Source organism: Coregonus clupeaformis, chromosome 18, assembly GCF_020615455.1.
Source record: "Coregonus clupeaformis isolate EN_2021a chromosome 18, ASM2061545v1, whole genome shotgun sequence".
Lineage (NCBI taxonomy): Eukaryota > Metazoa > Chordata > Actinopteri > Salmoniformes > Salmonidae > Coregonus > Coregonus clupeaformis.
Window position 1 is genome coordinate 6,378,007 of NC_059209.1, and position 16,918 is coordinate 6,394,924.

Consider the following 16,918-nt stretch of genomic DNA (forward strand, 5'->3'; position numbering starts at 1 on the left):
TAAAGTCAAGTAATATGAATAAATGATGGTTAATAAGTGATAAGCAGTGTTGGGCAGTCACTACCATCATGGGACTTTTATTAAATCGTTTTATTCTGTGTTGCAGCATTCAACCCAAATAATCGAAACCAAAAACCGTGATTATTTTTTATAATCGAACCGGAACAGAACCGACCTCAAAAAGCACTAATCGCTCAGAACTACTAAAAAACAAATGCAAGTGGTGGGTGCCTAAAAATGGAACGAGGGTGAATTTTCTCCTCTCCGCTTCTCAATGCATATGCTGCTATAGAAATAGAATGAATAGAATCTCCATTCAAGTCAACGATGGCATACTGGGTGGACTGGCGGCCATTGCGAGTGTATCCATAGGAGCAAAGCAGGAAGTAAAAGCAGGAAGTGTACCCATCAATATGTGCTGTGATTTGTTGACTCAACTGACATAAAAAATGTAATAAAAACATTCCATTGCATGAGCCACATCAGTTAACATAATTTCAATGAACATTCTACATTACCATGGAAATGATTGCATCACAATACCAGGCAGCCATTGTGAGTGTACCAACTCGCTAACGACCCTTAAAAAAAAAGATTACAGTTTTGAAACTGCAGTAAAAGTGCAGTAATTGCAGTCGACTGTGGTATTTTGGACGCAGTAATTACAGAATAACTGCGGTGTATTCCAGTTGAACTACAGTTATAATGCACTCTAACTGCAGGTACACTGCAAAATTACTGCAGAAAAAAACCCTGTTATTTTGGACGCAGTATTTTCAGCATACTGCAGTTATAATGCACTCTGACTGCAATCTTTTTTCATAAGGTGACCATCAGGTCGCTAATGGCGTGGGCCCAGTTGCATAAAACATCTTAAGTGCTTCCCTTAAGGGAATAATTTTCCCTTACCTAAGGGAATTGTTTAAGGGCGTTGCATAGAGCCGCTCAAATATTTCCTTGGGTAAGGGCATACTTAAGGGGTTTTACGGTAGTTTGAAGGCATGTATGGCAGAAAGAGTATCTGGTTACCATGGAGACTGCCTGATTCACTGACTAAAGGCCTCAAAGAGATCGCTTTCATTTTATGAGAGCAAAATAGAAGTTCTACAATCAAGACAGGATAACCAAATTCTTCAGAAGATAATAAACCACATTTCTTGTAGTTCATTTTTTCTCAACTTGTTTATATTACTTTCTAGTACGTCAAGCTAGCTTACAGAGTAGCTATAGCTAACTAGCCAGCTAGCTTTGTAGCCATGGATTGTGCACGTTCCATTGTTTAGCTAAGTAGCAAGCTGCTTGATGTTTTCCATTTGTAACCAGAGCAGATGAAAGCAACATTCACCTCCACAAATGCTGTTTACATTGATATCCATACTGAATGAAGCAGTTAAGGGACCTCATGGGCACTTACATTTTCACTTAATTTAAGGGGGAAATTCACCTTAAAATGTTTTGTGCAACAGACTTAAAGTAAAGGAAACTTTAAAGGAAAAGGGGGAAATTAACTTCAGACGTTTTATGCAACCTGGCCCTGGTACTCAGTGCTCTATTGTCCCTCTAACCACATCAAAATCACTTCGAACACTTATCATCAAAACAGTATCGTGCTTTTAAAACTCACCTAACTGTGATGATCAATTTGAAGAAATAAGTTCAACAACAGGTTGAAACTGAGTGGTCATTATGGATGTTGTTTCAAAGCCTAACAATGAAATGGACAGCGCATTCTATGGTGATGATTAATTGAAAACCGCATATGCATATTAGAGCCTATGTATATGCATAGGCCTACAGTATGTACAGTATGAGCCCAAGCCCGAAACCCCACCCCCGAATTAAAATAATGACTGTGCCGTTCCACAATACATAGCCTACCGCATATTACGCACAACAACAAAAAAACAGATTTTAAGATGTCTTTAGTACATAATTGGTCTAACCTATACTCCAAAATTAAACAAATAACAGTAATCGCCTTTGAGTGTGGACTGTATTATTATGCATACTGGATGGACTGGTTACCTTATGCTACGCTTCAAACGTTCTATTCTTGAGTCAAATTGAATCGTGACAATGGAATAATGTATGGGTCAGGGGAATTTAAAAGGTCTTGGTAGTCTTATAATAAAACAGAGATGAAGAACAAGAGAGTATTTTTTTTTTTTTTTTTTTGTCATTTAGCAGACGCTCTTATCCAGAGCGACTTACAGGAGCAATTAGGGTTAAGTGCCTTGCTCAAGGACACATCGACAGATTTTTCACCTAGTCGGCTCTGGGATTAGAACCAGCAACCTTTCGGTTACTGGCACAACGCTCTTACCCACTAAGCTACCTGCCGCCCGTTAGTACATCATGCTTTGTAGAGTGGATTATTGTAGCTTGTTGTTTAATGTTATTGGGCCCCGTGTAGCTCAGTTGGTAGAGCATGGCGCTTGCAACGCCAGGGTTGTGGGTTCGTTTCCCACGGGGGGCCAGTATGAAAATGTATGCACTCACCAACTGTAAGTCGCTCTGGATAAGAGCGTCTGCTAAATGACTAAAATGTAAAATGTAAATATGAAACAGCTGGTTCCTTAGGTAGAAATCATGTAGATCACTGTGTTATTAGGAAATACAGCACAAATAAATACTGTAGTTCAGATTATTGTATTAGATTTAGACTAGATTTAGACCTGTATCGCAGAATTCTCACAAGATCAGCAATACTGACTGAAACTTGACCAGCAACCTTTCCTGAGAGTTTCTTAATACAGATATCTTCGATTGGTGAAAAATACATAAAAACCTTATAGAGCAGGGGGATTTATTTGTTTAATCCTGATGTGTAATGTAAAAAGATCTGTCCTGTGAAGCGACAGCAGAGGATGCAGTATGGAGTATTGCAGGTGGAAGACCAGCGCTGTGCCTACTCAAGCGAGTCAGGGTCATTTCTCACACAGGAGATAATTATTGCACAGTGTGGCAGAACGGGTCCCATGCAGCAGGGCTGGGTTTCAGATCGATCAGGGGAAGGGAGAGGCCGTGAGAGGGGTGGAGAGACAACGAAAGGGAAATAAAGAGGAGAAAAAGAGAATGGGAAGAAGATGGAGAGAGAGACTGGTGATGGTAGACAACAGCCACCTGGTGTTTAATCAGCCTAGGGATTCAGTGGAGGCTGCTGAGGGGAGGACGGCTCATATTATTGGCTGGAATGGAGCGAATGGAATGGCATCAAACCATGTGTTTGATATTATTCCACTGATTCCGCTCCAGCGATTACCACAAGCCCGTCCTCCCAAAATAAGGTGCCACCAACCTCCTGTGATAGGATTTGTCTTTTGATCAAAAAGTTGGTGTTACTTATCTTGTTAATAGTTATGTACTCTGTAGCTGTAGTAGCAGTAGTAGTCATCGTAGCACAACATGGAAGTGGTAGTAAGTATGTGGTAGTAGGTACTGTATTGTAGTAGTAAAGTATTGCCCAATATGATTGTGAGGGAATATGATTGTAGTGTTTTATCCCTGTTGGCTGGCTTCCACCATGATGTGGTGGCAACATTGCCAGGCTCTGCTTTGACTTTGCCTTTAAAGGACAACTGTCTGGCATTGGTGGTCAATATTATGAACCCTGAACTATCTGATCAGCCAGTCAGAGAAGTATGTTTACCTCTCTAGGGTCTAGTTCTTCTCAAGGTTTTTCTTTACTCCAGTCGCCTTTGCTCTTTGTGGATTTGAGGCCCATGCTTTTTTTCCCGAACACTTCATTTGTAAAAAGTGATATACACATGAAAATGTATTGATTGAATGACTGATTATGAATTGAAATTCTTGGCGCATGGACAGTGATCGAACGAGTGACTAATGTCTCTCAATATATTCCCAGAGCTCGTGTGTTAATCTATTAAACACTTTTTGTGCAAAGCCGCTTGCTGTTGCACTCAAAACTGCAATACTGGAGGTCTTTCACACTTCGTGTTTCTCACCTTGACCTTCTGATTTCTGGTATAGAAGGAATAAATAAATAAAAATCCGTTTCATGGTAAAGCAGAACCGAGAAGAGGATCTGACCATAGCCCTGAAGGAGTTCCCCCACTCACCACCTAGGTTACTTCCCCTTCTGAAATGTCATGTTTTTTTTTACTTTATGCAAATCTCAAGGTCCTTGGTTTGTGAAACATGATTTGGACACAATTAACATCACTAAGGGGCAGTATTTCTAACTTTAGATCTGTGTGTTTGACAAACATTTTCATGCAAGTCTCCCATTGACATCAATGAATGAATTACGTGAAAGTAATGCATGCTTTTCTCAACTTGGAATGGGGCCCCAACTATCTAGATAAAGCATTTATGAATTGTAAACCTTTTACTAGGTAAATTGATAGAACTGCGAAAAGTTACAGGGCGAGGAGTGAGGTTGAATGAGTCATCCATCCTATTTAATTTATATGATGTAACAGTTAAATAAATGTGATATTAAAGATTCATGCATATTTGACATCCATCTTGCAGGCACTATAAGACAAGAAGTTGAAAGCAGCTCTCTCGTCAAATGTAGCAAATGTATGCACTCGCTGTACTGTACAGTGCCTTGCAAAAGTATTCATCCCCCTTGGCGTTTTTCCTATTTTGTTGCATTACAACCTGTAATTTAATGGATTTTTATTTGGATTTCATGTAATGGACATACACAAAATAGTCCAAATTGGTGAAGTGAAATTAAAAAAAATACTTGTTTCAAAAAATTCTACAAAATAAATCACGGAAAAGTGGTGCGTGCAAATGTATTCACCCCCTTTGCTATGAAGCCCCTAAATAAGATCTGGTGCAACCAATTACCTTTAGAAGTCACATAATAAGTTAAATAAAGTCCACCTGTGTGCAATCTAAGTTTCACATGATCTGTCACATTATCTCAGTATATATACACCTGTTCTGAAAGGCCCCAGAGTCTGCATTACCACTAAGCAAGGGGCACCACCAAGCAAGCGGCACCATGAAAACCAAGGAGCTCTCCAAACAGGTCAGGGACAAAGTTGTGGAGAAGTACAGATCAGGGTTGGGTTATAAAAAAATATCCGAAACTTTGAACATCCCAAGGAGCACCTTTAAATCCATTATAAAATAATGGAAAGAATTTGGCACCACAACAAACCTGCCAAGAAAGGGCCGCCCACCAAAACTCACAGACAAGGAAAGGAGGGCATTAATCAGAGAGGCAACAAAGAGACCAAAGATAACTCTGAAGGAGCTGCAAAGCTCCACAGCGGAGATTGGAGTATCTGTCCATAGGACCACTTTAAGCCGTACACTCCACAGAGCTGGGCTTTACGGAAGAGTGGCCAGAAAAAAGCCATTGCTTAAAGAAAAAAATAAGCAAACACATTTGGTGTTCGCCAAAAGCCATGTGGGAGACTCCCCAAACATATGGAAGAAGGTACTCTGGTCAGATGAGACTAAAATTTAGCTTTTTGGCCATCAAGGAAAACGCTATGTCTGGCGCAAACCCAACACCTCTCATCACCCCGAGAACACCATCCCCACAGTGAAGCATGGTGGTGACAGCATCATGCTGTAGGGATGTTTTTCATCGGCAGGGAAACTGGTCAGAATTGAAGGAATGATGGATGGCGCTAAATACAGGGAAATTCTTGAGGGAAACCTGTTTCAGTCTTCCAGAGATTTGAGACTGGGACAGAGGTCCACCTTCCAGCAGGACAATGACCCTAAGCATACTGCTAAAGCAACACTCCAGTGGTTTAAGGGGAAACATTTAAATGTCTTGGAATGGCCTAGTCAAAGCCCAGACCTCAATCCAATTGAGAATCTGTGGTATGACTTAACGATTGCTGAACACCAACGGAACCCATCCAACTTGAAGGAGCTGGAGCAGTTTTGCCTTGAAGAATGGGCAAAAATCCCAGTGGCTAAATGTGCCAAGCTTATAGAGACATACCCCAAGAGACTTGCAGCTGTAATTGCTGCAAAAGGTGGCTCTACAAAGTATTGACTTGGGGGGTGAATAGTTATGCACGCTCAAGTTTTCTGTTTTCTTTGTCTAATTTCTTGTTTGTTTCACAAGAAAAAATATTTTGCATCTTCAAAGTGGTAGGCATGTTGTGTAAATCAAATGATACAACCCCCCAAAAAATCCATTTTAATTCCAGGTTGTAAGGCAACAAAATAGGAAAAATGCCAAGGGGGGTGAATACTTTCGCAAGCCACTGTAAGTCGCTTTGGATAAAAGCGTCTGCCAAGTGGCATATTTATATATATTATGCATTTTCACTTCTCTCACCTCAGATTATGCTGCAATGTCAATAGTTGCATTGACATTTACTTTTTTAAACTAGGCTTGGAGACTTTTGATCATTAATTTGGTTTATCAACTGGCATGAAATTAAGTTTCCAAAATAAATCCAGACTGCATATCCCAGTATCTCTGCTAAGAGCTCATTTCATTTTGTAAAGATAGATCCACAATGGATGTGTCCCTAATTATTCCCTTTTCACAACCGATCTGAGTAAACCACCCAACAAAAATAAACGACACAAATAGGAAGCTACTTCAATCCTTGTTGGTGAATCTGGTCCCGTCTCTCCAGAGTGTATGGTTCATTCATTAAACTTACATAAAACCACAGTTTTTATGCGAGTAAAGTCATACCGTATAAAAAAAAAATCTTGATAGCTGTGATGGAAACAGGACGTTTCGGTACAATTTTATAAATGCTGACAGATCATTTGTTCGTTTGACATGGTGGGATCTTTTTGTGTCAATAAAATTAATTATGCGAGAAATGGCGGTGGAAATGCCTTTATGCAGTAAACCTGGAGTCGCGATGACATGGTGTGTGGTCCTCCCACTACGACATAAATATTTGTATTCGTTACATGAAAACGTAAGCGAAGATGTACATTGTGTGCACTCCGTCATCACGCACAAGTCAGTTTGGTGGACCTAGCTACTGTGTCAATTATGCAATCAATTTATTTCTGAAATTAATATGACTTATTATACTCATCAATATTTGATCTTATCGACATTCACTGTCTAAATGCCTAATCAGCTCGTGTTAATGCAAAGGTCTATGAAAGATGGTGGTTGTCGACAGACATCAAAAGCTATTATGATGGGCCTCCAGAATTGGCCCATCAACTGGTGTGTTCATTAGGGCACACGATAGAAAATAACAATGAGCGTTTCTAATTGGACAGGTCCAGGTAGTCCCTCCCTTTGTCAGTTCGTTTTCTTGAATTTGGTGCCTAATGATCACGGACCTGTATCATACCTCACAGCAGGTTCTAGCATTAGCCAAATCAACCCCTCTGGTTACCTAACCTAAAATGTACGGTGGATCAGTGGCTGCCTAAAGAGGCTTATGCACCTGAAAGCTTTTGTAGACTAAACAAAGCAATAACCTTGATGACAGCGAGGAAGGTTGCAGATCGTGACTAACCATAATAGGATATGCGGTAAAAGTGAGTCATCGTATTAGTCAACATGACCTCTATTGACTAACATATACTCAAGTTTGAATTGCATGATGACGACAAGGACAGAGGATTGCATCTTGATGAAGCAATAGCACCTTCTGATGAATAAGCTATGTCCTCCTGATGAATACGCTGTGTTTTCTTCAGCGAAATTGAATCAATTTCAGTACTTGATGTTTTATGGAAAATGCTGTGGGTTTTCAGTGATGTTCTCGGTTTACAAGTTATCAATTTCTTGTCTGTATTAAGGCTCTGAGTGTTTGAGTGGGTGTAAAGAGTCAATTAAGAAACGCGCTCATCACTACCATGGTTAACGGCTAGAAGTTTACAGCACTGATATTCAGATCAATAAGACGTTGCGGGCCGATTGTTAAAAAATTGAACATTTATAAAATCATAAAATCATCAATAAAACTGCATCATTAATAATAATCTGTCCAATTATGCATTTATAATATACTATTCAAAGACCATGATGATTGTCATATTGTAACGACCCTCGCTAATGAGCCCACCTTACCATTCCCCCCCAAGTGAGTTAACCCTATTGGAGTGTCTTTAACACAAGCGACCTGGGTTCTATAATATTTTGACAAAGGCTGAGGGAGCATAGTGGAGTTTATATTTTCTTTAGATACCTTATCTTTTTACAGGTAAGGAACAAGCCAGTAACAGGTCAAAATTACAGACAAACAAAAGAGAAACAAGGACATTTTGATAAAAATGGAGGACAAGGTGAATCCATTATTGAGTAATTATTCAGCATTTGTCAAATATCACTTTGTGCAATTACATGTCCCCTGAAAGGAAATATTGCACTACGCAATACAAAGACCGGGAAAGTATTTTTAAGACACATTTCACAGAGAATAAATTATGGTGTAACTCCGTCCCCAGCTATTGAGCGCAATGGGTGGCTGTGTCTGGGAACAAGATTAACTATGGTGAAACAGCAAGGCCAGAGTCACAAATTAAGTGTGAGACACTGACTCGGCATGATGAAGGTAGACTCAGCAATGACATCAGTTCTCGTTTCCCTTCAGACCACTGTTTGGAAAGGACTGGATAGGTGAAAAATAACTTCGGAGTCTATCCAATCATTTTGCCAATCAATAAGATATTGGAGACTATTCAGACACAGTCAGAGAGAGAGCAATGCCCCCGGGCAGCTTACCCTCTTTCTGAGGTTATAGGTGAGCAGCAGGTTGCGGGAGAAGTGGTTGGAGAAGGCCATGTAGAACTCCAGAACTTTCTGCAGAGCGTCACGCTTGATGACGTGGAGGTCGCAGTAGGTCAAGGCCCGAACGTTGGCGCAAGCCTGGGCTAGGGTCACCTCCTTCCAGAAGACGTCCCCAAACACGTCCCCCTTTCCTGTGAAGAGAAAAAACGGGGGATAGAAAGGGGAGAGATAAATAGTGAGGTGAATGATAACAAGGGAATCCCCATCCATCCACAGCGATATGAATCTAACTGCCATGAAGCTAATCTTGCAGCCTTTCATGGTAATACAAAGGCAAAAGCCCAAGGTCATACTTCTATGCTGAAATGTTCTTCAATGCAAACTGTCTGTACAATGTGAACACACAGCAAAACAGACCATTAAAAAAAGAGTGCGTTACGTAACTGGTATTTTTAAAATATCTAGTTTGAGACCAACGGGGGAAAATGATAAACAGTGCATTTGTGATACCAATTGTAGAAGCCTTGTCGCCTACAAGGCAAACAGACAATGTACTGAATTGTAAACAACATATTGCAGCGCTTACTAATGAAAAGCTGCATCCCTCACTTCACCGAGCTCCTAGTTTTCTGGAAACAGACTCCATAAGCCATGGTTATTAACACATTTTCAGACTTTTGGGTTTTCACACATGAAAATGCAAATCTGTCCCTTTCCAGTGTCCAAATTGGATTGATGAAATGCATCAGACAGCTTAGGGGAGCGTTTGGCATTACAGTACAGTACAGCACAGCTTTGAGTGACTGGGTAAATATAGCTTTGTGAATAAAATATACTGGGGGAAAAAAATATACTGAACAAAAATATAAATGCAACATGTAAATCATAAGCTGAAATAAAAGATCCCAGAAATGTTCCATACACACAAAAAGCTTATTTCTCTCAAATATTGTGCACAAATTTGTTTACATCCCTGTTAGTGAGCATTTCTCCTTTGCCAAGATCCTCCATCCACCTGACAGGTGTGGCATATCAAGAAGCTAATTAAACAGCATGATCATTACACAGGTGCACCTTGTGCTGGGGACAATAAAAGGCCACTCTAAAATGTGCAGTTTTGTCAAACAACACCATGCCACAGATGTCTCAAGTTTTGGGGGAGTGTGTAATTTGCATGCTGACTGCAGGGATGTCCACCAGAGCTGTTGCCAGATGATTGAATGTTAATTTCTCTAACATAAGCTGCCTCCAACATCGTTTTAGAGAATTTGGCAGTACATTCAACTAGCCTCACAACTGCAGACCACATGTAACCTCGCCAGCCCAGGACCTCCACATCCGGCTTCTTCACCTGCGGGATCGTCTGAGACCAGCCACCCGGACAGCTGATGAAACTGAGGAGTATTTCTGTCTGTAATAAAGCCCTTTTGTGGGGAAAAACTCATTCTGATTGGCTGGGCCTGACTCCCAAGTGGGTGGGCCTATGCACTCCCAGGCTCACTCATGGCTGTGCCCCTGCCCAGTCATGTGAAATCCATAGATTTGGGCCTAATGAATTTATTTCAATTGACTGATTTCCTTATATTAACTATATTAACAGTACAAATCATTGAAATTGTTGAATGTTGTGTTTATATTCAGTATAGATGGGGGAGTACTCTTTATTTTAAAAACATGACATTTATGATTGAAGTTTACTGTTTTGGACCAACCGGTCCCTCACCACAAACAAACAACTGTATACAGCTTTGAAAGATGTTCGGACATTAAGGGTTATTTGCATGTGGAAATGTTGCATAATGCCTGTTAGATGTATGTAGATTTCCGCCTAAATAAATAATTACTTTTGGGTACGTCCATCATGAGACGGCCATAAGCAATAAGTAGTACGCTACATACTCCAAGAAATATAAAAATCTCACATTTTCTAGTAAAAATGTATTGCTGAGCTGTACTCACTTTTGAAGACACAAGCTCAATTATATGAAAATATGAAATATATGATTTTGTTCCTATTCAACAAAACTTAATGAATAGGGCTTGAAATGACTTACATGCTTTCTTAATATAGTTACAACCAATTTAGAAAACGACTACTAAGAGTTAACCTTATAACTGTAAAATAGATATGATCATATTTAGTGACACCATTTGGCACCGTTTCTAGAACTGGCGACAGAAAATGTTCTGCCCTGTGTCCTCTGAGTGACGCAGAGACGCCATTCACACACCAGCCGAATCGTTACAACTTCAGCTTTAAGATTGAGTTTGTCTGTGATGAACGCAAAGTGGTTATGTTTCACATCTACAAATAATGTTCTTTTTTTTTTTTTATTAAACTTGAAATAAAACCATTTGTGTTTATCGTAGAGCAATGGGAATACTTTCTTTCAGCACAGAAGCTTCTTAGCTCTCCAGTGGTATATGCCATGTCAGAGTGCAACGTGTCCTTCCACCACAATTGATGGACAGTCCAACCAGCGAATGAAAGTGTAATGGGACTTCACAGCTTCAAGTGGTGTCAAATTTCACATCGACACGGCACCTATACTCCCGCAACCGTAAGAAGCAGGGCTTTAGCCGAGTGTACGGTGTCTACAGACACATTTATAAGTGAAAATGACGGTCGGAAGCAGTACCAGAACCACGCTACTCCCAACTTTAGGGGAGTTTACATCCAATAGTTAAAGCGTCAATCAGCAGTAGAAAAATAACAAAGTGAACTCCCCGCCCCTGTTTCGGTAAAAAGCTGAGGGATGGGGCTGGAGAAATGTTACCGCTCTCAAATTCATAGACAAGCTATGGATGCAAGGACTGACCATCCATGATATAACAATTATAGTTTTAACCATGTTTTGAGGCTATATAGTGTTTGTTTACATTTACTTTGTTTACAAACATTGAACTTAAACAAGCTTATATTTTGGGATCTGATGGGGTACGACAGTTGAACTAAGCTCATGAGGCATTTATAAGTTATATTCTTCAAGAATAAATGGGTACAAAACTGGATGTAGCAACTGCTGATTGTCCCATTAAAGGGACATTTCACTCAGAAATGAAAGTTGTCAGATGTTTTCAGGCATCGAAAGTAGAGTAATGTCAAGATGAAATAACCTCCCACAACATCGGTTGTGTAGATACCTCCCAAACTAATGGAAAAGATAAGCAATGTCTAATTTCCTGGTTTCTTTCGGTGCTTGACTTTTCATTCATTTGGGGTGGAGGAATACAGCTGGACCTACACACTCGACGTTGTCACGTGGTTTCATCTTGACATATGATTACTTTAGAGGTCTGAAAACATTTGACAACCTTGGATTTGAAAGTGAAATTAATGTCCCTTTTAGATTAATTAACAGACAAACAGCTTGTCATTTGTGTCACCATGGCTTGCTTTTTGGGAGACTCTTTCTGCCCTTGGATGATACTTGAGATGATATGTGAAAAATGGGTATGACAAGTCAAATGTAATGGACTCAAGCCACATCTGGCACAAATTACTTTAATGACAAGTTACCCATACTAACCCAATGGGAAGAGGATATTAACATAGTATTTTTGACACTGTGAATATTAACACAAGCTTAGGCCCTATTCCCACTACGAGAGATGGAGAGTCTGAGGAGCAGATTGGCGAAAGATATATACTTTTCAATTCACATTACATCCTTGCCTTACTTTTCGTTGTGGCTGGCAATGCGACATTCTTGGTCCGCAGCTCAAATTTACCATAAATATCACAGTAGCCATTAGCCAGTAAGCACAAACTATTTAACAATCCAAGCAACGTTTCTTCTAAAACATACTACAATATTGAATAATGAAACCAAACCATATTACACTCTTGAATAATGCAACAATCCACAAGCATATGCAGACAAAGGACTTATTTTCGCATCCGTACACATTAAATTAGCTGACAACACACAGCTACCTCCTGCTAACTAACATGAATATGCATCATGATCAAGTAACGTTAGCATATAAATAATGAACGTTCACCCCTCCCATACGACTATAAAAGTAAAGTAACGTTATCATACAGTGTCATTCATATTATAATATAGGCTACACAGCTAGGTAACATTAGCTAGGTAAACAAAATAATTTCTGCATTCTTACAAACGTGCTGGCTGTAGCGGAATGCTGACGTTTAGCTGAACCATAGCTAGATAGAAGCTCTTAGGCTTACACTAGCTAGCTACCATATTAAAGTTACCTTAGAACAAACCAGGCTTCATTTTATCAATATCATGGAAGTCATTATATTAGGTGGTTGGCCGAAGCCGAAAGACATGAACTTGATCTATCCCTGTCGAGGGAGGATCTGATTTTTTGTATATGACCGTAAAACATTATTATGATGACTATAACACATTCTTATGATGACTATAACATTTGTTGCTATAACATTTGTTGGCACCTTCAATTCTTGCACATTTTCTCATAAGAAGTATATTTCACCACTCTGTCTGCTCAGGCAAATTTGCCCAAATGCTCAACTTGGAACCAAATCAGAACTCCCGTACATATCCCTTGTGATGACGGCAGCCAATGGCCTGCATCTATCTACGATGTAAACACAGCCTCTGGTGAAAACACGAGCTGCTGTCTGATGAATAGGAACATAGCTAGCTCCCAAAGACCGAAATAAGATAAATATATGTTTAAGTGCACTTGAAATATGCAAAATGCAATATGAATTGTCTTGATCGTATGAAGAGGTAACTCCGTTGACCATTTAGCCAATTTATTGAAAGCTAGCCAATGTTAGTTTGACTAGCCTATCCAGCTACTGTAAATGTCAATTTGTGTTTCATTAGATATCTCTGTCAGTGAATTCAATTTTTGAATCATGTTTTGGCCTGATTATATGTCTAATTTCATGTAACTAGCTGCAGGCTTAAAGAAACATTCAATCATATACTTCGCATAGAAACCCAAATAAAATAATGTAGATATAAAGATGTGTGTCATGTATGCTAGAATGGGGATTTAAAAAAAAGGACAGCTGCATATGCATATTAGCCAATACATATAGCATAGCCTACACATATAGCATACCTTGCAATACAATCTTCTCTAAAAACAGTGATACAATGTGCAATAAGATTTCTAAACCAGACGAGTTCTCAAATAGCAGCTGCCCAATACCATTGTGGGCATGCATAATGTTGGATGCATTGGAATATAAGGTATGAACAATGATAAAGATCCTGTAGGCTTGTAGAAAAAGCAGTTTGGAAATTAATGTTTGTTTAAAATACTAAAATGTTCAGTGAATGTGAGTATGTTTAGGTGGTTTAAATTATTAACTTTCCTACACACCTTCTAAAAGTTGAAGGTGCCAAAATCTTGCCAATCCATTCATTATTCTACTAACTATGACTGAGTGTGAGACATGTTTTCCATAATCTACGTTTCATGCATATACTGTACATATGAACAAAGAACACCATCACAAATAGTGTTTCACCATTTATTGAGTACAGAGACAAATAGCAAAGGTGTCTTGGGCAGTATTTGAAGTATCTAAATATAGTGTAACCTACCAATCAATGTATATCAAGTGCCGTGTAGGGAACAATCTTACAATGTTGCAGTCCAGAAATGAAAGCTTTAGCATCTATGCCAAAAGCCTGGGCCTCTGATGGAGACTGTACAACTGTCATCATGGCATGCTTCAGTATTCCCCCTTCTCTCTAGGAGCATTTGTGTGCCCAGGCCCCATAGGCATATCGAAAGGATCCCACCCTGGTCACCAATATAGCTGACCGATGTAGAGCAGGACAAGTGCCTTAGCAGAATGCAATCTAAAGCTTGTGTAGTCCAGAGATGAGAACTCTACCATCTATGGTGAAAGCCTGGGCTCCTGATGGGGACAATAGAATTCTCCCCACTGCATGTTACAATAATGATCTATTTGTCACCTGTTAAACTGAATCTAAACTGAGATACTCAAACAAGCACGTGTATCTGTAGTTGGTGTTCTTTAACTCTGAAATGCACTACACTGTGTAAGACAAAACCCACAAAGAAAAGACAACAGGCAAATGCGTATGTGGTCTCAATGTCTAAATAGTGACGGCAGGGCTAGTTCTAACTGCAGTAAGATAGTTCTCACAGGTGAGTGAATCAGCCCATGCATGGTGAATGGCACTTGGTTGATCTCTTGGAGCAGGACACAGGAGAGCTGAATAGATCATGTGAGACAAAAGTGATAGACAAGAATTGATAAAACAAATCATAGCAAAGGAATGTAGTTTGTGAGCTAGAAAATGAACATCCTGACAGTCTGAGGCAGGGTGCTCTGCAATCGTCCTACTCCCAACTATTGACAGGGATAATGTGGCATTTCTTATTAGTCAGTATGAATGAAATTAGTGGGTCCTGCCTTGATGACTGTATTAGATTTACACTACTGTCCTATAGATTTTTGTAGTCTTAAATTATTACTTGAAATAAACTGATAGCTAAAACGCTCCTTGTCTCAGAATGACATGCTAGCTAGTGATAAAGCTATCTGCTTCTGCTAGGTAGCAACATATCTACTTGTTGTAACTAGCTAGCTAACTAGCAAGCTAGCTAAATTACCAATGTTGCTGTGTTCTAAATTGGGGGTAATTTTACAGCTTGCATTGATGGTATCATGTTTCTATAACTAAATAGTTAGATTACAAAAAAGAAATAAAAAACTTTACCTGATAGCGGTGGTTTCACCAGCTGTTTACTACCTGTTTACTACCTTTAGATAAGGACAACGTGATTGGCAGACGTGATCAGCAGAGATAGTACCATGGATAGTACACAAGTTCTATATCGTGGAGCTCCGCCCCATAGGGGAGCTCTGCTCCTAATAGTTTACCCTCTGCCCTACGGCAGCAGCAGCCTGAGACAAAATTATGCACACACCTACAGCCAATAGGAGTACAGGTGTCCCTATAAGAGGGGGTGCCTCCCCTCAATCAGCCTCCCTTTTTCTTCAGCGACTGGATGACTAGTCTGAAGAGCCAAGAAGAGACGAAGCACGAAGACTCAGGACGAAAACGCCGTTGATATTCCAGTCATCAACGTCGTCTAAATGAGCACACCAGGAGAATTTCCACCCCCAAAAGCTCTTTTCAGAGCTCAGTGCAGATGCACTTCCATGGCGGCCGGTGACCACCACGACTTATGTTTCGTGTGTTTGGGATCCCAGCATGCCAAGGAAGGCGTCTGCAGTCCCCCGAATTGCGCCTCCTGCGCCCTCCTTTCTTTAAAGGAGAGGAAGCAGCGTTGGGCGTTTTTCAGGGAGGACATCCCCCTTGAGGATGTGTTGTCGATACTAGCCTCTGCTTCAGAGGCGTTGTCCGACGGCGCAGACTCGGGGGAAGATGGGGATTTTGAGGAAGGGTCTGGCATTCCAATGGAACAGTCGGACCCCGTCCCTCATACTTTCAAGCCCCCCTTTCCTTTGGAGAGCGAGAGGGCTTGTAGTCCCTATAGCGAAGGGGATACGAGCTCTGAGAGATCAGAAGCTCTCTCTTTCGCTGCAGCCTCTCTGAGAGCGGATTTTCCGGGTCTCATTGAGAGAGCTGCTCAACGGCTGGCAATAGAGCTGCCCCCTCTTCCCTCCGCACCGGAGGTTGATATGATGGAGGGCGGTCCTTATTCCAGGCCAAGGAAGGCGGCAGAGCCAGTGGCTCCTGCCATGCCTTCTTTGGCTAGGTACGTTGGAGGCTCGTGGGAGGCACCTTTAGCGGCGCGTTCGCCTGTAAAAGCGTATCTCCCATTCATGAGAGTGGAAGGAAGGCTTCTGGGTCAGGGAATCCCCAGGTTAGAGAGCGCCATGGCGGCGTATCTCGTACCGGGTTCGAGCCCTTAGCCCTCTTCCAAGAAGGCCACGTTGCCATCCCAGAAGGACCGACTCACAGCGTTGCTGTTAGAGAAGTCTTTTGGGTTGGGAGCCCAAGCAGTAGCAGCAGCTAACAACATTGCCCTCTTGGCGGCCTCTCTGTCCCGTTTAACCACGGGTAAGACAGAGATGGCACCGGAGGAGGTGGAGGAGGCGTCCAGAATTTCTGGCGCCATACTCCACCTAACACAGGCGTCCGCAGTCTGCGCGGGGAAATCCATGGCCACTTCGGTGGTCGGGGAACGACACCTCTGGTTGTCTTTGACTTCCATGAAAGAGGCAGACAGGACGTCTCTTTTGAACGCCCCCCTCTCTGACGACGGCCTCTTTGGGGTCGCAGTCAAAGAGGCGACGGAGCGTTT

The 16,918-nt window shown here is 41.0% G+C and overlaps 1 protein-coding gene across 3 annotated transcripts in view; it reads right to left on the reverse strand.

Moving 5' to 3' along the window:
* The window catches only part of LOC123480987 (potassium voltage-gated channel subfamily H member 1-like), a 91,021-nt gene that overhangs the window by 27,200 nt on the left and 46,903 nt on the right, over positions 1-16,918 (reverse strand). For all 3 annotated transcript variants that reach the window (XM_045226761.1, XM_045226762.1, XM_045226760.1), the window contains exon 11: positions 8,654-8,850. In XM_045226761.1, the coding sequence (XP_045082696.1) occupies positions 8,654-8,850 (197 nt within the window). The remainder of the gene's footprint in view (positions 1-8,653; positions 8,851-16,918) is intronic.